At 37.9% G+C, this 26,382-nt stretch overlaps 1 protein-coding gene across 1 annotated transcript in view; it reads right to left on the reverse strand.

Moving 5' to 3' along the window:
- Positions 1-26,382, reverse strand: part of GRM8 (glutamate metabotropic receptor 8) — a gene marked incomplete at both ends in the record, with an annotated part of 341,814 nt that overhangs the window by 28,464 nt on the left and 286,968 nt on the right. The window contains one exon of the mRNA XM_084279529.1: positions 15,319-16,254. Coding sequence (XP_084135655.1) covers positions 15,319-16,254 — 936 coding nt within the window. The remainder of the gene's footprint in view (positions 1-15,318; positions 16,255-26,382) is intronic.

Below are 26,382 nucleotides of genomic sequence, written 5' to 3' on the forward strand. Positions count from 1 at the left end.
AGTGGATTTTTAATAGACTGCAATGTGGGGGGGGGGTGACTTGTCTAAGTGAAAAAACAGGAGAACAAGACCTATCTTTGAAAATTACATGTAGCCTAGGTCTCAATATTCTTTGAAAAATCTGGATACTTCAAGCCTTGAGGAAGCAACAAAGGTTTTTCTTTTTTTTTTCCTCTTTCTTTTTTTTAAACACTGATATCACTCACAGACTTTACAATTAAATTGTGAGCAAAATGCAGTCATCATCTGAATAATGAAACGTACATTAAAACCTGTATAGGAAAGAGTGTGTGCTTCTTCAAATTAAGTAAAATAGGCCCTGGATAAAGGAAAAAAAAAGAATGACAGAGATGAATTGTGAATATATTGAAACAGTGATTTCAACAAGCAGTCAATAAGGCCTATGTGAAATATCCTTCACCCAACTGAATGGCTTTGTAGGAGGAAGAGAGTATTGTTTACCAGAACTGAAAAGCCAGAATAGAAAAAAATAAAACAAAAATCACAGAGAAAATAAGCACACTGGTGCACTGAAATACATCACTGCTGGCTAACCTGACAAGTTGGATCTAAGTTACTTGCTTACACTCTGTCATTTAAAACAGCATGGTAGTGCTAACTGCTGTAAAAATAGGCTTGGCATTGACTCTGAGGCATTACATGTGTTGGAGAGGTGCCCACGGTTTCATTTTGCAACCACAGGGGTCTAGTCTTTTGTCAATGTGTGTGCACAACTTCTTTAACATTAAGAGGAATATGTGTGTTCATCCATGGGCAAAGGGAACCAAAAAGCTCTTGTTTGTACTCAGGTGACACAATTAAAATCAGGCTTAATCCTGCTCACTCTGTAGATTAAAAGTCTAACGTAATTTTACTAAAGCTTTTATTTCAGTCATGCATGCGAGAACGAATATATTATTTTTATAGTCAAACAGTGTTCTGCAAGGTACTGCTACATTCTATAACACAAAACCAACAGCACTTCAAAATCTCTGTTGAAATAAAAAAAAATAATAAAAAAATCTATCCAGAGTGAATCTTCAGCCTACTGACAATGTTTTGAAATACAATAAAATATTTTTCCATCAGACGGGTATAGAAACCACATTAACTTATGTCATACCAAAGAGCAGTTTCCAACTGCAGTTTTGCCATTTACTTGTATGTACTGGTGACCTTGAGAGAAAATTGATATAGTCAAATTCTCAAACACCTGGTGGTGATACTAAACCTCTGAACCACCTTTTCAAAGCAATCACAGCTGGAGCAATGGCAGCTGACAGTGTTTCCCTCTAGCCCACAGTCTAGCATGAAACCTCCCCAAGTACCTTGCGGAGCTACATGGGTACAAAGAGAAAGGCCAATAAAGGAAATAGTCAATCAATAAGATCTGCTTCTCACATCCCTGCCTAGGAGACAGAAGGAAGCACATCACATATTTCTTTTTCCTACATCTATGCCTCCTTCTACTGTAACAGTAAAGCACTATATGACACTGCTTAAGGACATGATGCATTTAGAATTTTTTCCTGTTTTGGATGTTTAAATAAAACTGACCTGCCTGCAGTGTATTTTTATACAATTCCCCTGTTGTGCAAGAGAATTCAAACATACATATGGCTATTTATTAGAACTACACAAAAGTACAGGATAGTCAGCTCAAGATAAACCCAAGTCATATATGACTTTCTTTAGATAAACAATGAAAAATACATTGTCAAATTCCCCAACTATATTCTTGTATAATACAAACACACAAAAATGTAACTTACTTAGATCTCTTCAGAAAAGTGTCTATCAGCTCAGAAAATAGCATATAGACATAGAAAGGATTAAGGGAAAAGTTAACAGCAGTTGGGACAGTATCATCAAAGATTTCATAACATCATTGTCAAAATTCTGACTGTTGTAATGGATTGTGGCTTTACCTCAGTTTTTCAGAATGGGGTAACTAAACAAAGGAACTAAAATTTAGATAGCTTTGAGAATGCTGGGGAGAGAGGAGAGGAGAGGAGGGGAGAGGAGAGGAGAGGAGAGGAGAGGAGAGGAGAGGAGAGGAGAGGAGAGGAGAGGAGAGGAGAGGAGAGGAGAGGAGAGGAGAGGAGAGGAGAGGAGAGGAGAGGAGAGGAGAGGAGAGGAGAGGAGAGGAGAGGAGAGGAGAGGAGAGGAGAGGAGAGGAGAGGAGAGGAGAGGAGAGGAGAGGAGAGGAGAGGAGAGGAGAGGAGAGGAGAGGAGAGGAGAGGAGAGGAGAGGAGAGGAGAGGAGAGGAGAGGAGAGGAGAGGAGAGGAGAGGAGAGGAGAGGAGAGGAGAGGAGAGGAGAGGAGAGGAGAGGAGAGGATTTTGTATTCAGAAGTCACAGAATCACAGTATGTCAGGAGTTGGCAGGGACCTCAAAAGACCATCTAGTTCAACCTCCCCACCAGAGCAGGATAACATAGATTAGGTCACACAAGCACTTGTCCAGGCAGGTTTTGAATATCTCCGGAGAAGGAGACTCCATAACCTCTCTGGGCAGCCTGTCCCAGGGCTCCATCACCCTCACAGTGAAAAAAATTTTTCTTATGTTTACATAAGAAGGTTCAACTTCTATGTTCCAGCTTTCACCCACTGTCTCTTGGCCTATCATCAAACATCACTGAGAAAAACCTGGGTCCGTCTTTCTGACACTCACCCTTTACATATTTACAGACATTGATGTGGTCACCCCTCAGTCTCCTCTTCTCCAGGCTAAAGAGAACCAGCTCCCTCAGCCTATCCTCATAAGGAAGAAGTTCCACTCCCTTAATTATCTTGGTGGCCTTGTGCTGTGTTCTTTGAAGGAGTTTCCTGTCCTTGAACTGAAGGGCCAAGAACTGGACAAAATATTCCAGGTGCGGCTTCAACAGGGCAGAGTAGAGTGGGCAGAGAACCCCTCTCAACCTACTAACCACAGCCCTTCTAAAACAACCCAGGACACCATTGGCCACCTTGGCCAGGAGGGCACATTGCTGGCTCATGGTCATCCTGCTGTCCACCAGGATCCCCAGGTCCTTTTCCCCTATGCTGCTCTCCAACAGATCCGCCCCCAACCTATACTGGTACTTGGGGTTGTCCTTCCCCAGATGCAAGATTCTACACTTGCCCTTGTTACATTTCATTCAATTTCTCCCCACCCAACTCTTGAGCCTGTCCAGATCGTGCTGGATGGCAGCATAGCCTTCTGGTGCACCAGCCATTCTTCCCAGTTTTGTGTCATCAGCAAACTTGCTGACAGTGCACTCTATTCCCTCATCCAGGTTATTGATGAATTTTTTGAATAGTACCAGTCCCAGTCCCAACAAAATCAAAACAAAATTTTTGCTAGCTTTAAGACTGCAGGTAACAAACACCAATAGCAAACAGCCAACATTAATGTCTGTGAGGAAGAGTACACAGAGACACAGTGAAAAGTCCAGGGTCGAAATTCTAAGACAAATGGAATAGAACTAGGATTTTGGATGTCATGGAAAAAAGTGGCACTGGCTGTAATGACTGTTCTATTTTGGACAAACTATAAAGTAAGCAAACAGAGAAAGAAGAGAGAAGGATAAGGATATATGTAGTAGCAAAAAAATGAAGGTTGATAAGGACAAAGGTTATGGTTTTGGTGGTGGTTGAAAACAAAGAAATTACAAGGCTCATTGACAAGATAAATTGTGCAGAGGGAATAGCAAAGAAATTTCCAACTTGGAAATCTGGAAGCCTTGATGGAAATATGGGGTCTTTTTGGGTCAATAAAATTTTATGCAGTGAGATGGCTCAAAGTGATGGAAGGTGATGTGTTGTGGAGTAAGCTGCTTCAGACTGTACCATAATTTGCATTGTATATGTAGGACTTCTCCTTCTAAAGCACTATTTCAGTAGATCAGCTCTTAAGGAAAACATATGGTGCAAACAATTCCCTTACAGAGACTGTTTGAAATGCAGTTTTGGGCTTTGGGACCAATTTCTGTATCATGCCACATTGGTTCGCCTGTGCCTTTTTGATGACTAGATTAGGAGATAGATGCTTTGCCTGCTGTGAGCTCTTCTGCTATACCTCACTCAATTACAAGTGCTAGCTTACTAGAAAAGACACTTGCGAAATGTCATGTGTTCCTCAGCTTCAGAGCTAAAAATCTTTTCCTATAGTTGCTATCAAACACTGTCTCTTAAGTTGCTTCCCATTTCTCTTCTAATCTCTGTCTGACCTTGCTGTTTCATAATTGGGAAATTTTGTGCAGTACCTGTTTGAATGGCATTCACAATACCTGTGAATACCTGCTGTTATTCCATCTGAGTTCAGTGGAGTCAAAAAAAGGACAATCAAGTCCTATGCCTTTCTTCCCTTCATTGTTCAGCTGTTCTTATTGTACTGTGGTAGAGGAGGATGTTTTCTGTAAAATACAGATCTATGCAGGTGCTGTGTCATCAGTTCTATCAATGAGCCTGATAACATCACTTTAATCTCATCCATACGTTTCAAACTATCAATAAACATGACCTTGATAATCACCATGAAAACAATCATTTGACCACTCTACTAGGGTCATGTTTCTGGTGAAATGCCTGATTATGAAATCACTCTTATGTCTGGAAAGCACTGTTTTAGGAAGAGAAAAATTCAAACTGTATTTACAAAGTGAAAAATCATGTCTAAAGCTAAGAGGATATTTCATAATTAATCCATTCTTAGCTGGATTACTAGAAAAAAAGATAACATTCTGCTACTGTTACATTCTGATTCTCTTGGCTTAGCTCTATTGTCATTTTACCCTTTGGTAAGAAGCTTCACTGTAAACTGAAAGAAAAATATGTTTTCAAAAAAAAATGTACATGACCAATTAATGTCTTTGTTTTGTAGGAAGTGGTCATATATCTATTAATGTTGCTGCTTTTGCTTGGCCTTTTTAAGTAATTATTCTGGCTTCACACAAGATATAGTTTATGTAGTCATGTAAAATAAGATACTTGTACACACACGCTTACATGCATATTCAGAGTTAACAATCTAATCAAAGATTTATTTCCATAACAGATTTTTTTATCTTTATAAGAGTAAGCATAAATCTTACTAGTCTGTGTGAAATTAGACTTCCATAATTTTCTGTTTCCTACATGTTGTAGTTTTGTGTGGCTGGGTTCTGGTGGAGAAGAGGGGGCTGCAGCGGTGGCTTCTGCAAGAAGCAGCCAGAAGCTCTCTGCAGGCCCGACGGAGCAAACACCAGCTGGCTCAAGGACAGAGTCATTGTTGACCAAGGCTGAGCCCATCAGCGATGGTCACAGCACCTCTGGGAATCACATTTAAGAAAAAAAAATGCAAGCAGCTGCTTTTTGCCACCAGAGAAGGGAGTGAGAAGATGTAAGAAACTGTGCGGACACCAAGGTCAGTGAAGAGGGGGGTAGGAGGTGCTGCAGGTGCTGGAGAGGAAGATTCCCCTGCAGTCCATGGAGGAGACCATAGTGGAGTGGGTGTCCCCCCACCATTCTTGGAAAATGAGGGGGAGCAGAGACCCCACCTTACAGCCTCTGGAGAGACCCCATGCTGGAGTGGGTGGAGACATATGGAAGATGCTGTGACCCACATTGGAGCAAGTTCCTGGCAAGACCTACAGCCCAAGAGAGAGAGAGACACTGAAGCAACTTCGCTGGAGGGACTTGTGACTCCGTGGGGGACCAGACTGAGCAGCCGCGGCCCAAGAGACACATGATTTATGCTGCACCCACAGAAGTGACCACACTGGGCCACTTGGTGAAGAGATGAAGCCCTGTGGGAAAGGACTCCTCATGTTGGAGAAGTTTGTGGAGGACTGTGTCCTGTGGGTGGGACCCCACACTGGAGCAGGGGAGGAGTTTGAGGAATGTGTCCCCCCAACTAAGAAGGAAAACAACTTGTGAGGAACTGACTGAAACCCCTGTCCCCGTCTCCTGCTGTGACATCTTGGGGGGAAGAAGGGAGCGAAATCCTGACTAAAATGAAGTCTGCTAAGAAGAGAGGGGTGGGGGGACATGCTTTAAGATCTGGTTCTGCTTCTCATTATCCAACTCTGGTTTCACTCTGTGAGTAGTGTGATGGAATAAATTAAATGGTTTGCTATCTTTTTATTCCATGTTGAGTCTGTTTTGACCCTGACATTAATTGCAGAATGATCTGTCCCTGTCCTTATCTTGACTCCTAAGCCTCTCAATATACATTTTCTCCCCTGTCCAGTTGAAAAGGGGAGTAATAGAGCGACTTTGGTGAGTGTCTGACCTCCAGCCAGGATCAAACCACCACACTATAACTTCTATTTTTCTAAGATATGAATTTAACATTCACTGACCCCTATATGAAATTTTAGACTTTTATTGCATTTATCAAATCCATTATAAATTTTACTGGGCTTATATCTAATTAAATTTCTAGGTTGAATCTTGTATTTTTACTGGATGTCCAGCTTATTGGCATATTTTCGTCTGCACAAACTGTAATAATTCTCAAACCTAATATTAACAAGAGGCTGAAACACACATCAACTTACTGTGCTTTACACAACTAATACCTTAGCTCATTTACCATAATTGTCCTTGAAAATTCCATTAGTCTAAAGGAAATATAGGGTAATGTGCCTTTCATTAGGTGCTGAACATGAGTCATGTTCCAGATGTGGTATGTGATTAGCTCATACATGTGTTATTATTGGGGCTCAGTGTACGCATGGCAATTTACTAGTCCACAGCATTTTATTATATTTGCAAGATCAAAGTCTTGATAGTATTATGAAACCTATGTAGAATTGGAATTGCTGTGGTGGGAGATAAGAAATATATGAAGCTGAATATCTACTCAAAGCTAAGCTAAAAGCCTGTTTAATTTGTTTCTTCTGTTTTTCATACTTGTGTTTACTTGTTTTCAGTAAGGTAAAATCACTATTAACGCTACAACAAAGGCTATTTTTGTGCTGCTTCTAACTTGGCAGGACCCAACAAGTACATGAAGTCTCATAAGACCATCCCAGAAGAGTTCTAACCCAATTTCTAACCAGAGTTCTATTTAAAGATCTTCTATTTTTCTCAACAAGAGTAAAAGCATAAAGGGCAGTCACAATTAACTTCTATTACCCATAGATGTATTTTTCCCAGTATGTAGTTTTATCATATCATTCTTAATTGAAAAAAGTCTGTAGGCACATATACTTTTGTGAGAATGAGCTTTTTATTAGGCAACTGAGTGCAAAAATTGCTTTGCATCTCCTCATTATGAATGTAGAATAATCAACTGAAGACAAAACAAGATGCAGGAGCTGCAGTTGCCTCAAACAATTTTTTTTTCAATAAGGTCCCATGTTACAACATTTTACGTTTTGCTTTTTTTTTAACAGAATTGTAGGGGTTGGAAGGGACCTCGAGAGATCATACGTGCATCCCCTGAATCCCCAAATCCATTCTTGTCACATATGGAGAGGCTTGCAATTGGTCAAAAGAAATATGCTTGCTTTCAATGAACTGTTAAACAGTCTGTGGTCCTCTTCAGGTGCAGTGTGTCTGAGCACCAGTTGTTAGTGCTGGACCAGCACGGCATGAAGCAAGTGAGAAAATGATTAAATTCTAAGATATATTATCTACTTTGTCTTTTTATGCAAACCCATCAGTGACTCTGATGTTTTCCTATGCATAATAATGACACAGAGGACCCTGTTGTACAGTTACACTTGTACACAATTGTGACAGTTCATAGCATCTTATTACTAAGGACAGACCTCTTTCTTACTGTGCAAAGATCATCTAATACAACTGGAATGATTTCTCCTTACCTGCATGTGTGGAAGACAATCAAATTTTTGGCACTGAACAAATCAGATCCAAAATATCACCATTTTTGAAATGACTCTGATTTCTAGAAATAGACAAGATTTTTTAAATGTTTTTTTTTTAGTCCCCCCCCAATTATCTCTGTGCAACATTCGCGGTCTTTCACAAACCACACTCTGTGATTACTGATTATTCTTTTCTAAAATAGATGAAAACATTTATTGAGCTATACATGCTTCACAAAATTGTTTCTACTTCTCACTTAGAATTAGGTTCTTATCACAGAAGCCAGCAAGTAGCCAAAAAGGTATATTTAAAGTTCTCTGGAAAGCAGTCCTTCTTTGAATACCTGTTACCAACTCTCTGACACTCCCCAGGATAGGGCAGGAAGCAAATCACAGGCTAATTTAATTTTTCTGGCAGGTCTTTCCTGTCTCCTCCTTTCCCAAAGATCCTGAAGCTATCATTCATTGTGAAGCCAGAAGCAAACATGTCAGACAAGCAAAACGCTCATGTTTTCCACTATGTGACAGGTGCACATCTCTTCAATGTACACTACTAGGTATGCCAACACAATGCTCATAATGGAAGAGATATGAAACCATGCAGAAAAGAACAGGATATACAAGCTTCAGGTGCAGACATGAATGTTTCACTGAACTGAAAAAAAAAAAAAAGGCTTTATATTTTATTAAATATTCCACTTCTTCCTTAGAGAAGCTGGCATTTTCTCTCTTCTTGTTACCTCCTAACAGCCTCATAATTAACATCAGTGTTCAGTGTACATACTTTAAACACTAGTGGCTTAATTAATATTAAAGTGAAGAGAGTAAGTAAATTAAAACCTAATGGCTTTAGGCATATCTTAAAAAAAAAAAAGAAAAAGTAGAGTCTTTAAAATTACATATGTGTTAGTTTTGCAAGAAGTCCATTCAGCAAGAACACTTGCTGAAACTTGGGTACACATTGTGCTGAGTAACAAAATAACCCCACAAATAGGGGCTAGAATTTTAAAAAGAAGCTACATTTAGCCCTCCCCAAGGTTTTGGGGTGTGGGTAGCACAGTCTAAAAGAAATCTTACCCCTAGCTTTCATGCACTTTAAGCAGGCAGGTCACACCAACATGTTATGAGCTGGCATAAGCAAAGAGATCTTTTTTCTTCAGTCCAAGGGGGCTTCAAAAAACCTTTTCAGATTAATTTCATCTCAAAACACCTTGAAAGAACTCGTGAGCTTTGCCTCTTTTCCTCTATGTATTCGCTTCTGCAACAAAGCAGCTAAAAAGGGAACAGATGAGTATCCCTCAAAGAATGCTATGATCTTAAATTATCAAAATGTGCCAGAGCAGCATCTAAGTGAACAAAGCTCAAGATATCTTATTGCACAAGAGATTGGCTTGACTGACTACAGCAATCCCTACTGAATTCTTAGTTAATCTAATGCAGTTTAGATAATTACACTACAGTATAGTTTCACTTCTAAGAAGGTCTGTACTTGTCCTAAAAGCAGTCAGAAATATTTTGATAAATGTTTTCTTTAAATGCAAGTCTGGCATTATAGTTAAGAGCCAGTTCAGACATATTTCACTTTAAGAAATGGAGAACAGTTTAATAGTGAAATCATACTGTTTCAGTTTCAAAACTGCTCTGCTTCCAAAATTAATTTTAAACTTGAAAAGATAGAAAAGGTTGAAAGTGGCAAAAAAAGCTTTCTACATGCCCACGGTACTTCAAACTACTCAATCCATCATTTTTGCCTCAGTTATTAGCTAATAAACTTTTTCTACAACTTTCACTTGTACTTCTAGTGGGAGCAATAAGGCTTTTCCTAAGAAATAACCTGTAGAATGGGTTCCAACAGAGCATCTTTTGATAGAAAAGATAACTGTATTTAACTGGTTTCTCATTATGAATGCCTTTTATGCAGCAATCTAACCCGCCACGTCAGATAAGTATGACCTCTCCTTTTGCACTACCTCATGGAGGTAGTGCATGGGGGGGGAAGGGAAGAGAGGATTTGCCAGGCTTGCCCATGACCTGCACTGTGCTGAGTGTCTTCATGAGTTGGATTGAAATATGACGTATCAGAGATAAGCAAGGAGTGAGGTACTTCCCTCACAGAGGGCAACAGAGAAGAGCAAGATTGGGTGGTAAAATGTAATTCAGATGTACTCTTGTTCACATCTTTTTTCCTGCTCTGCTTCTACAGTCTTAATTTCTACTGAGGATTAGGTCACAAATCTTAAGAAATTTGGAAATATTTTAGCTCATGAAATATTTACCTTTTGGAAACACATGGAATGATAAAACATTACACTTCCCGGTAAATGGGACAGATATTCCTACCAGATAATCTGGTGAGTTTTATCTCATTTCCTGTCTCAAAATATGCAAAAATTCAATTTTTGATAATTTTGGTTAATTCTTCTGGTCCTCCCATATTCTAAACATTCTGAAAAAGTCAGCAACAGAATAGATACTTAATTCTGAACCAGGGTAAACTATGGAAAGTATCACTTCATCACTCTTCTAGCTTTGGATCCCAGAATAATGAAAATTAGAAACTGTTCCAAATATCCCTCAGATTAATGCTCATGCTACGCACAGTGTTGATGCTGAAGATTCTAGTTTAATAGAGCCAAATCTCATTCATAAAATGGAAGAATTATTAAGATAAGTTAGTAATTCTTCCATTTGTGAATTACTAACATAAGTTAGTAATTGTCTAGAAAGTTGTCTTTCTTAAATTTAGTTAAGTAATTGTTAATTGTTTAGTCAGTACTTGTTAAGAAAGTTGTCTTTCTTAACTTTTTTCGCGTGACGTGTGCTGCACAGACCACCTGCAGAGCTAAATCTCTGAATATGATCAGAAGTAGAAGAGAATGCCTTGAGGTGAAGAAAAGGCTGGGTGTAGTCTGCTTCATTAACCTAGCCTGAGGCATCATTAAGATACTTTGTTTTCTTACAGTCACAGGAACACATTTAGCCAGGAATTTATAACATAAACAACAACAATGTTGTTGTTGATTTCTCTAAATTTTGTAAAAATGTAGGTGGAGTAAGGGGTGCCTACCTGATTTGTCACTAGTATTTCTGTGGAGTTTTTTTAAGGGAAAGACCACAACTTATTACATTGATGGTTCTACCTTTTCCTCCCATTCATAATTGAGTATCTTCCTCTTGACAACTACAGCAGTAGCTTAGAAGTCAAATTAATTTCGAGGCACTTTTGGAAGTGTTTCTAGCTTCTTTTACTATTACTAACAGCTGGATATAAGTGTAAGATCTGTATGATCAGCAAATAGAGGATGAAAACAGCTGGAGTAGTAAGATCATATGGGTACAATTTAAGCGAAAATTTCTACCATACTTTACAATTTGTTTTGCTTTTACTGCAGTTATGAAAAGAGAGATCAAACTTGTCCAAATAATTGGAAAACACATCCTCCTTGTTAGAATACACCTTGCAATTTCTTCCAATGGGAGGGAAGGGAAGAAATTGTTCAGCATTTTCCATGGTCCTCTTTCCTTAGCAGAAAGTGCAACCTCCGTTCTTTCACAGTATGGGAAACAAGTATTCATCTTCCCATTCAACACAGAGTATTTCCAGGTTAATTTAATAAATTATGTGTTTATTGCCTGTGAATGAACATGATTCACCCATCTGTCAAAACCAGTAAAAGGAAGGAAATTTTAAAAGTTCGGTTTGTCAAATAGGGATGTACTTTAGACAGCCATCTATCTTCAGCTGTTTTTTGTGCACCCTGCCGTTGTAACTGAATTTTACCCAGAGATTCATTAAACATCTGTTTTATTCCCTAAACTAATTTCACTCTTTTTTTTTCTTCATGGCATTCCAGTTATCCTGTCATTTTAGATATATTCCTTGCAGATAATCCCAGCGTTTTCAGTGGTTTGCCATGTACACGTGTGACAGAGATGAAGGCTACACCCACAGAATGTTTTCTCACAGAATTTCACTCCTTTTCCTCTAAAGCACCTTACTGATATTTACGCAAGTGTTAGAAAATTGGTATTTTATGTCTTAGGGTTACATTTTTCATTCAGTTCAATGACGCACTGGAATAACTTAACTATTTGTAACGGGTCCCTTTTGTAAAGCAGCAGCTGTCAAAATAGGCTTGATCACGAATGGACAAAATCGTGAATTAGACTCTTAAAAAAAAATCCACACAGGACTTAAAATCAATGGTCTTATTGTTCTCTGGAAAACATCTGTAGAAATGACAATCTAAAAATGGCACATTTAATAGCACGGGGGGGTTATATTCTACTGCTTGAGATTAAGAACAGACAATAAACATGGACTTGCGTAAGAACCACCAAGCTTGGGTTATGCAAGGTTATTTTGGATTCATTTTTTTATCCTAATTGGCCATAAATCTATATTATTTTTAATTTCCAGAATACTATATAGCCATTTTCTCAATTTTGTACTACTTTCAAACATACATAAACTGAGATAAGATATATACGAGTAGAAATATCATCTGTTATAAACATACATTTAAAAATTGTTACAAATGTCAAGATTATACATTCCCACTGAGTCTTGTCAAGTTACCTTAACTTTTCCCATGTTTTCTCTTAGAGATGTGTCACACCATGCAAATTCAGGCATTTAACTCCGCTGTATTAACCAGCTAGAAATTCAAGGTTCCACATATGCACAGTGCAGAGGGATGAGCTTCCCATCCTGTGCTTTGCAGCAAGAACATATGAGTGAAACTCACAGTCTGTCTGCAGAAATGTATTTATGCTTATTTGTATGGCCTTCATCATGCATTCATGAAGTTTGACAGACACCAACACGCAACTTGTGCCACCTGTGCTTATACTCTTCTAGTTTCTATCCAGAAGCTCTTAGCAAATGTACACTTTTGGAGGTTGAACCCAAGGCCACTAACAGTAAAGATAACATTTCCATGATAATCGATGAATTTTATATCGAGACACCTGTTTTTAGGATTAATAGTGTTGGGATATTTTTTCCAGTAGAAATATTTTGTAAGTTAAATATAAAAAGCTTCTGAACACATTTTCTACTTAAACTGTGTTCATGGAATAGTTATTTAAATAAATGCAAATTCTCTTTCAAAAAAATGCATAATCACTTCTGCTATTGTTTTAAGCACTGTTAATGTTTAGGAAAACAAAAGTTACTCAAAACATTTTTGAGGTTTAACTACTCTTTATCAAACAGAAATATCCCTAAAGCTAGTGGTTCAATGAATTGCTAGTTGGAAGTACACCCAGCTTGTAATGAATGTTATGCTAAATTTTATTCCTGACAACATTTCAATGAATGAACCATAGCTTTTAAAGAGTACTCTAAGCTCCCCAGCCTATTGCTCCATTCTCTCTGAAAAATCTCAACTCATAAATAAAAATAATTCCAAATTCTAAAATCAACTGCAAAGTGAGTAAGCACCTAGCAAAAATCTGTCTATTTTCTCTTTATTTCTTTCATCCTCAAAAAATATCAGTATACTGATTTTCAAATAAGATATTCTATGATGTATTAGTTTTTAAAATGCTTCTTTTGCCATCATGTATTAACTGAGAAACATACAAGTAACTTTTGAGTTTATTCAGACAATATGCATATGTGTGCACTAAGATATCACGTTTTTCTCCTACTCAGACAAGCAATTTAATTGTATGAATGCACAATCTATTATGATGGTGTCCATAAGACTCTGTGTGGAAACATCTTTTTATTTGCAGCAAAAAGTAGAAACACTGTGAAAAGATTTTTTGGAATTACAGATCTACTCTATTAGCATATTAATTTGGGGGTTTTCCTCCTGAAAATCATTACCTGAAGAATGAAAAATCATTTAGGAAAAGAAGGCAGCTAAAAAGTGAAATTCACTGGTAGAAGCTGTGTGATTTAGTACAATTTGTGTTTTCTGTCTGTCATAAAAGAAATGCGAGAAAGGTGTTTGTCAATCTCTTCTTTAGAGGACAAAACCAAAATCATCCTTTACTACAAGCTGAGGTGAACCAATGGTGTAAATTGAAACACCAGCAGTTTCCAACCAAGTAATATTTTCTGTGTTTCAATACTGAGAAACACATTTCTTTTTTTTTTTTTTATCGGTAGTTGCCGTAAAACTGACTGGCACAAGATGTTAGAATAAAAAGTACCACATATTTATATATCAAAGTATTTTTCTGACTTAAGCCTACACACACAAAAAAGTCAAAATTGAAACACAGTTCACCTAAATCTGTTTTTCTAAATCAAACAGGATTTTTTATCTTTACTTACTGTATCTATGATATACCGTTACCTTGGTACTCACTTCCCCTGCTTAAGCCACGGAAATCAAGGCTGATCCACTTCAGCAAGCCTACTTACTTCAATTTTTAGTGAGGAAAATGTTCTTCCGCCACACTGTCTCCCCCATACAATTACTCTGCTTGAATTAATAGGTATTTTATCAAACAGTACATACCAATTCTTTAATTCTACAAGAAAGGGATGGCCTTTTAAACCAGAGACATGTCAAACCTTTGCACAATTATAAGTGGGCATAGGTTTTCTTTTCCAATTAAATTAACTAAATAAAATGTATATTTTAAAACATTATAAAAATTACCTGCTAGAAGAAAAGGGGTGTTTATGTAAACGATTGATGACTTTTATTTCTTATTTTTAAGATGTTCCAAATCTCAGAGATTTACAGTGTTGAAGATTGATTTATTTTATTGCTCTTTCCTACCTAACTTGCCATTGTCACCACCATCAGCTGGATAAAAATTCACACAGGCGACATTTACCTCTGCCTTCCCATTAGAACTGAGAGAAGACCTGAATGTCTGACACATTGTGTACTGCTCACCATGACTGATATCAGGAAAGATCCAAGCCAGTTGAACAAGGAATAAGAGATGTGTAAGTATGCAACATTTAATTTCCCATTAAAAAACAGGAAAATTTTTGGTTTTCTCTTTCAGATAATAATTAGTGAATTATGTTTTGCATGATTTTACACTCACTTCATTCACTCCTACTCTTTTTTCTTTTATTTTTATTTTTTAAAAGTTGTATCTGTCAACCAGATAGAAAAGTAATTCTTTTCATCCTGCCCAGGCATTTTTCTTCATTATTTTTGACAAATGTAAGTTGATCTTCTTAGACTTTTGAAATGCAACCGTTTCTATCAGATCTGTGGATGATAACAAAGATTTATAGTGCTTCATGTAACAGGCTAGAACATCACTGAAGGGTAATAATAAAACTTAGAAGAAACATTCATTTAAGGATATATTGAGAAAATGTCAGCATTTTTATGGCAGCCACATCACAATCATGTTCAGTTTCTTGTGGTAAAGTGTAGCAAACCTACCTTCTGAATTACATATTTAATTATATGTGAATTCTGAGGGTCTGTTTGCAATTAGCTCTCAGAACTACTCATTTGTAAGACTGAAAATATTGTAGCAAGTGAGACAAAAATAAAGAGAGGATAGCATTCAATTTGTAAACTTATCATCACTTACCTTCTCTGCTGATTGGGCCGTACCAAAAAAGATTGGAATAAAAGCTAACCAAATTATGCAGGTTGTGTACATAGTAAATCCAATGGGTTTTGCTTCGTTGAAGGTCTCTGGAACCCCTCTTGTTTTAATAGCATAAACAGTGCATGTGACCATCAAGAGAATACTGTATCCAAGGGAACAAATGAGAGAAAGATCTGAAATGTCACATTTGAGAACTCCCCTGGCATTTTCTGGTTCAAGTGTCCTCTGCTCTCCATAGTCTACGATGATATGTGGTGGATCGATAGCAAACCAGATGAAGACTCCAATAAGCTGCATGGATATGAGGCTGAAAGTGATCACCAGCTGGGAAGCTGGACTAATAAATTTGGGAGCTGTGACAGATTTTTTGCCTTGCTCAAATATTCTGTGAATCCTGTTTGTTTTGGTAAGCAAGGCAGCATAGCTGAAACACATGCCAAGTCCTAAAAAGATCCTTCGAAACGAGCAGACCACTGTATCAGGAGTTGCAATCATTAGAAAAGTAATGGAGTAACAGAGAAAAATCCCAGTCAAAAGCACGTAACTGAGCTCCCGCCCCGAGGCCCTGACGATCGGTGTGTCATTGTACCGGACAAATGTCACAATCACAAAGGTGGTGGCAATTATACCGAGAATAGCTATGAAGACGGGCACGATGGCCCAAGGAGAATGCCACTCCAGTTTGATTATAGGGATAAGCTGGCAATCTGTACGGTTGGCGTTTGGTCTCTTATTAATCGGGCACAGTTCGCAGTTGAATTCATCCACCTGGTAGTGGTACCCCTCACAGCGTTCGCAGTGCCAGCAGCAGGGCACTCCCTTCACGGTTTTCTTTCTTTCCCCAGCTTTACAGGGCAGGCTGCAGACAGATGCTGGATGAGTGTGTTCTCTATTAGCCCACTGCATGTCTTCTACCTGTGGGTATAAAAAATTAATGAGCCTTCTATTTTCCCCCATTTATAATATCCTAATCCTGGCCACAGGTTTGTCATAAATCACCGCATGCTGACAGTACAAATACAGTTTACCATAATAAGAAACCTGTTTCTTTCCCTTGTATTGACTTTATGAAAGTGTTAAATGATTGTGTCCAATAAATCATTCATGCCACGGGCTTGATGAGTGTCATTAGTTTCTATTTACCTCTTTATTGCTGACCAAATTGACGTCTGTGAAGATATTTATTGACTCCGGGCTAGTGTAAAAGCAAAAAGCCAGGTACAAAGTGCTTTAAAAGTTAATCACATGCAAATATAAATCCAGTATTTCTCAAACATTTAATTACAAAATAAAACTATGTGAGTTTCAGGTAAGTATCTGGTACAGTAAAGAAACAGATTAAAAACTCCTTGTATCAGGTCCAGCAGAACAGAGTGCCAGAAAAAACGATGCCACCTTTTCCACAAATGTAGATGTATTACACTTTTCCACTTTCAAATTCCTAATATTCACAAGTATTTTGTTTACATTTCTTGGAGATAAAAATTACTACATAGTGCTTTCTGACTAATGATGGAAAAAGATGCCATGGGTACTACTTTAGTCCTCCTGATCTAAAAAGTCCAAGCCCAAGACTGTGTTGTGTACAGTCTTGGTTTGGAAATCCCAGATTTCTCCTCAGCAGCATGTTAACAAAATACACTTATTTTTTCATTCACCTCTGCACTCCTCGTGTATGTTCCTCCAAATAAAATCTGAATGGGAAATTCATGGGTTTAAGGCATCTCCTGCTCAAAATTATGACTCAGTTTGGTCCCAGCACCTCTTAGCCCACCCATAGCAAAACCATGTTCTGCAAGAACACTGAAGGAACCAGAGCAGTGTCTGGACTAAAGACCCACTTGTAGGCACCAGAATCACAGAATCACAGGGTTTGGAAGGGACCTCAATAGATCATCAGGTCCAACCCCCCTGCCAAAGCAGGTTCCTTTAGGACATAACACACAGATAGGCATCCAGATGGGTCTTGAATATCTCCAGAGAGGGAGACTCCCCAACCCCCCTGGGCAGCCTGTCCCAGTGCTCTGTCACCCTTACTGTCAAAAAGCTCTTCCGCATATTGGTGAAGAACTTCCTAAATCATAATGTGTTGCTCCCATGTTCCACCTTTCATTCCTTTGTTAGGTGGAAAGCACTCAAGAACAAAGGACTTGCCTTGTACTTCCCTATTAAGTGCTTAGCACTTTTGTTTAATTTGGAGGCTTTATTTATAATCGAAACAGCAGTAACAAAACTTCACGTGTCAGCAATGTTTTCAGTTCCTTCTGGAGGAGGACAGAATGAGGACAGCTTATCAAGAGGGATAATTTTGGCCTTAACGGTTTATTTTTTTCCAGCAATTTTTCAACAGATTTGAGAGGAAATCATGACGTAGCATTGCCTGCCTCATTTGCCTTCCTTGCAGGGCTGGAGCGCCAGTTGCAGCACGGCATGGGGTGGGTAAAGCAGAAGGAAGGAGCAAGGCTCCTCATCTCCTCCCCACACAGGACTTTGCCGTTACTCGCCAGTCAAAGTGGCAAGCAAGGGACCACATGGCCAGGAGGAGACAGGAAACTCACTCACACAGCCACCTCTGTGAATCTCCTGAGTCTCTCAAGGACTCCAGTGGGGTTTGGACTGGTCCTGAACCTGTGGAAGTTAACCGTATTTTATGTCAAGGGCTGAGATAATTGCACAAAACACAGCATCTGGTGACTATCTAAAGGAAATCATTTAAGTAATTATCTTCCTAAAAAACATAAGAATAACCCAGTTGAATGAAACAGCTTTGATAGAACCCTAGCAGAGCACTTGACACTAAAAAAATATTCACCTCTGTTAGAATCTCCTGGTTTTAATCACTGAAATTCTCAAAGCCTGCATAACCCCTACTGTTTCATCTACTAGACAAGAGAGAAAACATGTTATGATGGAATCAGTGTGATAGCAAAGACATATTCTCCTTCACAGCACTGTTAGAAGGATAAATACATCAAAGCTTGTGATTTACTCAGATACTATGATAATGGGGGCAACAGAAGGCCATGGTCATTAACCCAGATCTGTGGGTAAGTTTGGGATGACTCAAAAAAGAACAGTGCTGCATATTTGCCTGATTATAGCACACAATACAGAATCACCAGGAGAGTACACAATGCCTGATCCAGCATAAACTTAGAACGGCATGAACAGGCAATATCTAATCTGGCAGAAAGCCTGACAGGATAAAGCTAAGGTGTCCAATTTTTTTAACACATTTGAGCTAGCAAAGTGAATTTATAACAGATCAGCATTTAATACCATGAGGCTACAGTGTTCCTTATCTGGCATTAAGCATCCTAAAGCCACATTTACCATATTGTGAATCCACAGCTTAGAAAGGGAGAGAGAATTCCTTTTCATCTTTCAGAATTTCTACCTTAATAATAGGAAAAAATAAAATAAAAACCATTTTATTTTGTACAGCTACTTACAGTTCTACATACTTTTGTCTTGACAGGGCTTTAACTGACTGAAAAGATGCTTAAAAACTCTCCCTGGTTGGCAATACATTAGAGTGCCCCAGGTAACGCATCTCACTGGCAACAACTGATAATAAATTCCTGTTTCTGAAGGTCATGGGTAAAGGTTCATATTATGTTTTTCATTCTAGTACATCTAACAGAAAAATACACAAGATATAAATTCCAGCATGGCAGTATAGGCTTATGAATGTTGGAAAACTTGCTGGCTAAACAAACTTGAGTATCTTTTCTTTCTTTTTATTTTTTTAAGTTCGTTATGAATATAAGCAGCATTAGCTGTTAGCAATGGAATGACTGAAACATGAATGGACTCTTAAAGCATAAACAAAATTCTAAATCAATTTAAAGAACAATCAGAATGGATGGCTGGTGCAGGTGCATTTTGCAAGGTATACAAGTTTTGCCTTACAATATCTTTTCTGGATTACTTTTTTTAGGCAAAGCCTAAATGTAGGTTGACCTACATTTCTGAAAAGCTTCTTAACAAAAATGTTATGAGTTCTTGCTCATAACTTTTTTTTAATTTCATTTTTAAGCTAACAAGAAAGAGACGATATATTCCCAAGAAACATTGGCCAGTGTTTGAAATTAGAGATCCCCTTTAAGACACTCATGGATCTGAGAAAATTCTGGCATTTTAGGATGTTAACTCCAGAAGTGAGTACAATGATGGGTTCTCCCATAAGCCCAAACATCCTGACAACTCAGTTTGTAGCTATATTAACAAGCAACACGGTATAGTAAGAGCCGATCTGAGGAGCAAAGATGTTGGCTCTCAGGACTTAAAGTTCACATTGCTCAGTATTTGAAATTAGAGTCTGGGAAAGAAGGTGATATTGAATGAAGTTTGACGTAGTTCAGTGGATTGAATATCCAGTAATGATTAAAGAAGATTAGATGTCCTTTTGGAAAGCATCTTCTATTTTCATTTCAGCCAAAAGCAATCCAGTTCACACAGCCTGAGACCCACTCCACAATGAGCAAGTGTGCTAAGTGGGAATAATTAGCAGATTCATTTCAAAAGCAGACTCTTGATTGAAACCAAAATGCTAATGTGTGCTACTTAGACACTACTGTAATAGAGGCAGAGTAAAGGGCAGGGGAAAATACACCTCAGAGTGAGAACTGCTTGCTTTTATTACATCCAAACAAGTCTGCTAAGGGTTTACGTATAGGAGCAATTAAGGACTGAAAAGTCATGCTACTTCTGGTCATCTGGTTCACTCCCAGCTATCCATAACCTGCAGCAGTCTTTGCCTGTAATGTATTTTTGAGATATTATTTTGCATAATATGAATATGATAAGGGAATCAGGTACAATGATGGTCTTAAAGCCCTATCAGGTTTTTTCAGTCACTGAATGCACACACCAAAGGACCTGACTTCTTGAACCTGTGCAGGAGATTCACCAATGTAATAATTTTTCTACCCTTAGGTTACAAGACTATCGATCCCACCTCTCTGAGATTAACTTCAGAAAGCAAATGATAGTAGAAACTGTTAAGAAACAAGAAAGCAAAGGATGATCATTTGGGAACATAGAGCCAGTGACACTGTATAATTTTCAGAAACGCTGAAAACATGTAATAGTAATAAACTTAAGGGGAGGTACTGGATGCTCAGTCTCTTTTGAAGATCATATTTTTTTATGTAGACATAAACACTTAGCAGTGGAACTTTCAAAAGTGCCAAGGGGAACTTGTTCAATCCAGCTAATTAATTTAAATGAGAGCTAAGTGCCTTATCTGTTTAAGTGCTTTTGAAAATCCCACTATGCTTCCATCTGTAGTTTTCACAATCTAAATGCTTCAGAAAACCTACCCCAAAGTGATCTAGAAGTTCAAATGTTACAAAACTAACTTCAGGGGAACTTAACTTTAGGCACATATTTTTAAACAAAATTCTCTAGAGGGAAAGAAACTGACAAAGCAGCCAAAGCCAGACAAAAGACAGACAGAAAAGAAGGGTATTTTTGACATTGAAAAAAAATGAAAAAGTTTTGCATCTCTTCAGCCCTTACTGATCAAAATATCTGGGTCTGCAAAACTCTTTATACTTCTCAGAATCTGCCAAGGCTGGATGAGACTCGGATTATTAAGTAACCTTAAGTAAACCTAGTTTCTTGAAGACTTATTTTGTCACCTTCTTTTTCATGTGACATCTCCTAGCTGCTGTTCACTACAGTGTGACACATCACAAGGCAAAGTTCGGTGTTAAACATATCTGAATTCATCATCTAGGTCAGATGGACTGGGGTAACCTACCTGCGTATATAGTATTAATAATAATTTAAACATCATTATTAATTTTATTTGAATAGCTTCTCTGAGTTTGGAAAGTGTCTGATAGATTGATGTGTTGTCATGAAGTACCTCACATTCCCCTAAGGTGAGGTTCCATTTTCTAGTATTTCAATACTTACCAGAGTGAAAACATCAGAAAGAGTATGACAGTATGTCTGTAAGACACGTACTCATTTTCTATTAAATGCATCATGATACAAAAAGAGAATGGCTTCACTGCTATTTAAATAGACATAAAAATCATCTCTATATGAGATATCTGCCTGACGGAGCTGCAATTTGCTTAATTTGAAGCACTAAGATTCACAGTTCACTAAACCGTTAAAATACAGACAAAATGCCATTTCATATAAAAATCGAGTAAACACCTCTATCCTTCATGAAAATTACAAATACAATTTCCTCTAATATCTAATAATAAAGCTAAAAATTAATGATGTGAGAACTGGGCTAAAACAAGATGAGATTTACATGACACAGTACAAGTAGCACATTCACATTCCTGGCACCTATGCTCTTCCAATAATCAAGCAACTCATTCATTTAGCAATGCCCTCAGCAACCGGAGGAGACTGATCAAAAATGCTGTTAATAGGTCACATATAATTTCTGAACCGTTTATGTGTACAAACCACTCTGTTTTCCCATTCTTAATGATCATGGTAAAATCCATCACTTACATAATTCACCAACCAGTGGCACTATAAAGGCACTTGGACAGCCTTCAGACAGTTTATACCAGGGACGTTGGTGGGTAATATTTTAATTTTCCCAGTTATGATATATTATCACTTGCAGGAATTTTCATTTTTTAAAATCTTATCTCAGAGCTAGATATTTATTACAAATAATGAAAAATATGTGTTTAAGGATATTATCATAATGAATGGAATTATAAAAGATCTGGACAAAGGAATGCAAGTAGCGCATACTACCAGAGTTGTTGGAGAAGGAAAACATCATATTTTGTAGTAGTCAGTTAGCCAAGGCTTGCATAAGCATCAATGTTTTCACATATAACTTCATATGGATTTGAATAGATATTCAAATTATTGGTTATAAAAATGACAAAGAACTGAAATGTTATCTCCAATTGTCAGTAAGAGTTGTTCTTATTTTTTGTTGAGTTCCTAGAAGCATTTCTCCTCTGACAAAAAAGTTCATCAAAGGAGCATAGCAAGTGAGTGAATTAAGGCAATTTAGTCTAATATTTATCTTTTCAAATTGTCTAATGCATCTATTCTCACAGTAAAAGTTCAAGTCTCTAATGTACCTTGTCCAATCAAGTCAGCTGAACCATCAAACCCCAAAATTAAACTGAAACTGGTTCAACTAAACTGAATTCATTATGAGCCCAAATATAATGATCGTTGCATTCAGCCCGTCACAGATTTTATCCCCCTAGAGAAAAGGTGGGTACACTTACAGACTAAATTTACAAATACTTAAGTCATGTGTAGAAGGGAAATAAGTCAAGGACAAAAAAATACACTTTTAAATTAAAAAACAGAACAAAATCCAGAATGAATCCAGATTGCCAATGGCACTACAAAATCACTATCATTACCAAATTTGCCATAATTGCTGTAAATTATTTACCTCATTCACCCCACACAGATGTTTTCCTAAGTGAAATGTCATTTTCTGAAATTTCAGACACAGACATGCTTTACCAACTTAAAAGGCTGGAGATGCACAAGAAACTGGGAGTGGACATAGCCAGGATAGCTGACCCCAACTGACCAAAGGGATATTCCATACCACATTGCATCATGCTCAGCATATAAAGCTGGGGAAGAAGAAGGAAGGGGAAGACATTCAGAGTGATGGATCATATCTGTGGTTTTACCACATGCTGGTTGAAAATTGTTGCTGTCAAATATTGGCTTGAAGAGGAGTCTGAGAAGCTTGATCAGATGCAACGACCATTAAAGGACCAGCCTGAAATACTACAAGGAACAGAAGAACAGGTTGTTCTTATAACCCAGGTGGAAGCTGATTTCTCCTAACAGTGAATCCACCTGCCTAAAGCTCTTCCTGGACATACTGCTTATCATCTCTGTCTCACAGCTTCCCTAAAGGAAAAACAAAGACAGTTACCTTTATTCTAATTTATACTTGAATACTTATTTACATACATAATACACCAATTTACATGTATAATTACTTATACGCATGCATGATTTTGTCCTGGACTACAGGAAGGAAGGTGATATTTATATTTGAAAGCAATGTTAGAGAATGGTTAAACAACTTTGGTCTCTAAGCTCAGAGATAGGGCTACAATTGAGACTGACTGCCTCAGTGTCGTTGGGAAAATTATTTAATCTTCTTGAAGCTCAACTATGCAGTTGGCTGCAGGTAAGTTGTGCAGACAGAAACTCTGGAGACACTTAAGTAAGTTTAAAATCTGGGTAAGAAGCTTAAGTGAGGATAGAACTGATCTCTACCTCTCAGGTCTGGAAGGATTTTTGCCCAGAAGTACTTATATTTTAGAAAGTTTGATTAAAACAATTTTAACTATTAAAATTAGGCAATCTTTTTTCCAAACAATACCGGAAACATCAAAACATTCCTGTGCTTCCTCAGCATGTCAAAACCTTTCTTGTCCTGAAATACTAAAGCTAAGACAACGTATTTTTAATGTTGTGGCCATATGAAGAAGACTAACTAGGGTAGTCTCACTTCTCAGCTAGGGTAAAATAATTAAAGGGGAAGATACTCTGAGGTAATATGTACAAACAGAAAAAAATGGTGCAAAGAAATATATAATGTTTCTTATGGTCATAAACAGCAAATCTTAAATACTACCCTTGTTTCACCAATGGAAGTATGTTATTTCGTGAGTTGAGCCAGTAATCTTACCTCCCTCACTAGTTAAGTCATGTAATTCATAACTGCTGAATATTGTGGAAACCTTAAACTGGGAATCATCACAGCACTGTATCATATATTCAACAGGAATCATCATACTACTGTATCATATATTCAACAGAAAGTGTTTATTAATGCTATACAGACTGTAAACCCCAGTCTTAATATGCTAACCTTTGAATGGTATGGGACCTGTTTATTTCACTTTTTCTTTAGTTTTACTTTTCTCAGCCCCCGGTTTGGTGGGTACTGATGGGCTACAGAAGTGCTGACCCTAACAGACTTGTTACAATGGTAGAAGGAACTGCATTATATTCCTTTGTTTTTTAAATTGCCAAACAACAAATGTATTAATGTGCATGAAATAGCTGGAAAACATTTTATTCTCAGATGCCATTGGGAGTAAGCGAGCACAAAGTGCAGTGATTAGCAGGTCATCCAGTAAACAGCTACTCTTACTGCACTGAGTAACAATCAGGTGGAATTTTACTGCAATCTAGTGGGTACTTCTATTCAATATAAGCAAGTTTGGTTGTTTTGTTTTGTTTTTTTTTTCTTTTCTTGGAAGCATGAATCACAATTAATTTTTAAGCATCTGTTTCTGGAGATAGGCTCTTTATTTACAGATGAGACCAAGAAACCAAATGAAACCAAACCAAAAAATCCAAACAAACAAAAAATACCCACTGCAATTATTTCCTTAACAATTTTCACATAGACAATCTCTATTATATATCTTTACCTAGATCTCCTCACATGTACCTGACAGGCATTTGGAGAGATTTTAATGAACGTTTATATAAATGTAACTTCCAATGCACACGCAGGGATTGAAGCCATTATATGCTACCAAAAGCAGACTGTGCCATAACTTTGCATGCACTTAAGCACGTTCAAAAAGGCTCTAATTAAAAAAAGAAACAAAGAACCCACAACAAACCCCCAAACTTTCTTCTTTAAGAAAATGCAGTTTTGAGAGGAAACCTTCCACCACCACCCTTTTTTGTCAAGTGACAGGTTTGGACCAGCCCTATTACTAAGGCCATTTGAACTATAAAGGCTTGAAAGTACCTTTTTCTTCCTGGAACTGATCATGCAGAAACAGCATGCAAGCATACCTCAAAAAAATTTAGTGCTTTCAGAAATGAAAATGAGCCTAGCTCTGGCAAAGAGTCTTTCAAGGTTGCTTTCCTTGTACTTGGGGAATCTTCTCAGCTCTGCCCAAGGTCCATGTCATCACTAGTGCGATGGAATAGTTTCCTTTCTTGATGAAGCTTTTAATAACAAATATGGTCCATCCCAAATGTGTCGCTTTAATTTACAGTTGCATCGGTTAAAGTTTGAGTGAGGCCTGTCTCAAGCCAGGTTCTCCATAGTGACTATATTTCTCTCTGTGTTAGTTTTGACTGGGGTAGAGTTAATTTCCTTCCTAGTAGGGTCTGTGTTCAGAATTTGTGCTGGAACAGTGTCGATAACACATAGATGTTTTCGTTAGTGCTGAGCAGTGCCTTGAGGGTCATGTCCTTTTCTGCTCCTCATACTACCCCACCAGCGATGAGGCTGGGGGTGCACAAGGAGTTGGGAGGGGACATAGCTGTGACAGCTGACCCCAAATAACCAAAGGAATATCCTATACCATATGCTCAGTATATAAACTAGGAGGAAAGTTGGCTGGAGAGGCTGATGCTCAAGGACTGACTGTACTGGTCAGTTGGTGGTGAGCCAGCTTGTCTGTCTTGGGGTTTATTTAAATCCGTTATTTTCCTTTTCATTAATACTACTATTATTATTTCAATTATTAAACTATTCTCATGTCAAGCCACAAGTTTTCTCACCTTTACCCTTCCAATTCTCTTCTACCACCCACCCCCCCCCCCAATTCTACTGAGGAGAGGGCATGAAGGCAGCTGTGTGGTGCTTGGTTGCTGGCTGGGGTTAAAACATGACATGAAGGAAGTGAAAGAAGAGAACAGAGAAATTTTGCATCCATTTCCTGAGCTTTCTATCCAAGCATAAGCATTAGCAGGACAGAAAGCACAAATGCAGTAACTTCATCACTGCTGTCTCAAAGAATAACAGAAAACAGAGCTGGAATATCCTAAGACCCTCTGTTTCTCAGTTTCTAAACAGTATTTCAGCAAAGTGAAGCAAAGTTGCCTTCATCTCGACAGCCTTGTACCTTAATTGACTGTGACAGAGGAACAGACAAGCTACATTGAAATGTAGGGATCAAGTTTATTTCCCTGTCTCAAGAAAAGAGGCACTATACCTAAAACATTCCTGACAGATTTGTCCAACCAGCTTTTAGGAAAAAAAAAAGCTATTAATACATGTAGTACATTCTACCCTGAAGCCCTGCAAAA

This window comes from Gallinula chloropus (assembly GCF_964237585.1).
Source record: "Gallinula chloropus genome assembly, chromosome: 1".
Classification (NCBI taxonomy): domain Eukaryota; kingdom Metazoa; phylum Chordata; class Aves; order Gruiformes; family Rallidae; genus Gallinula; species Gallinula chloropus.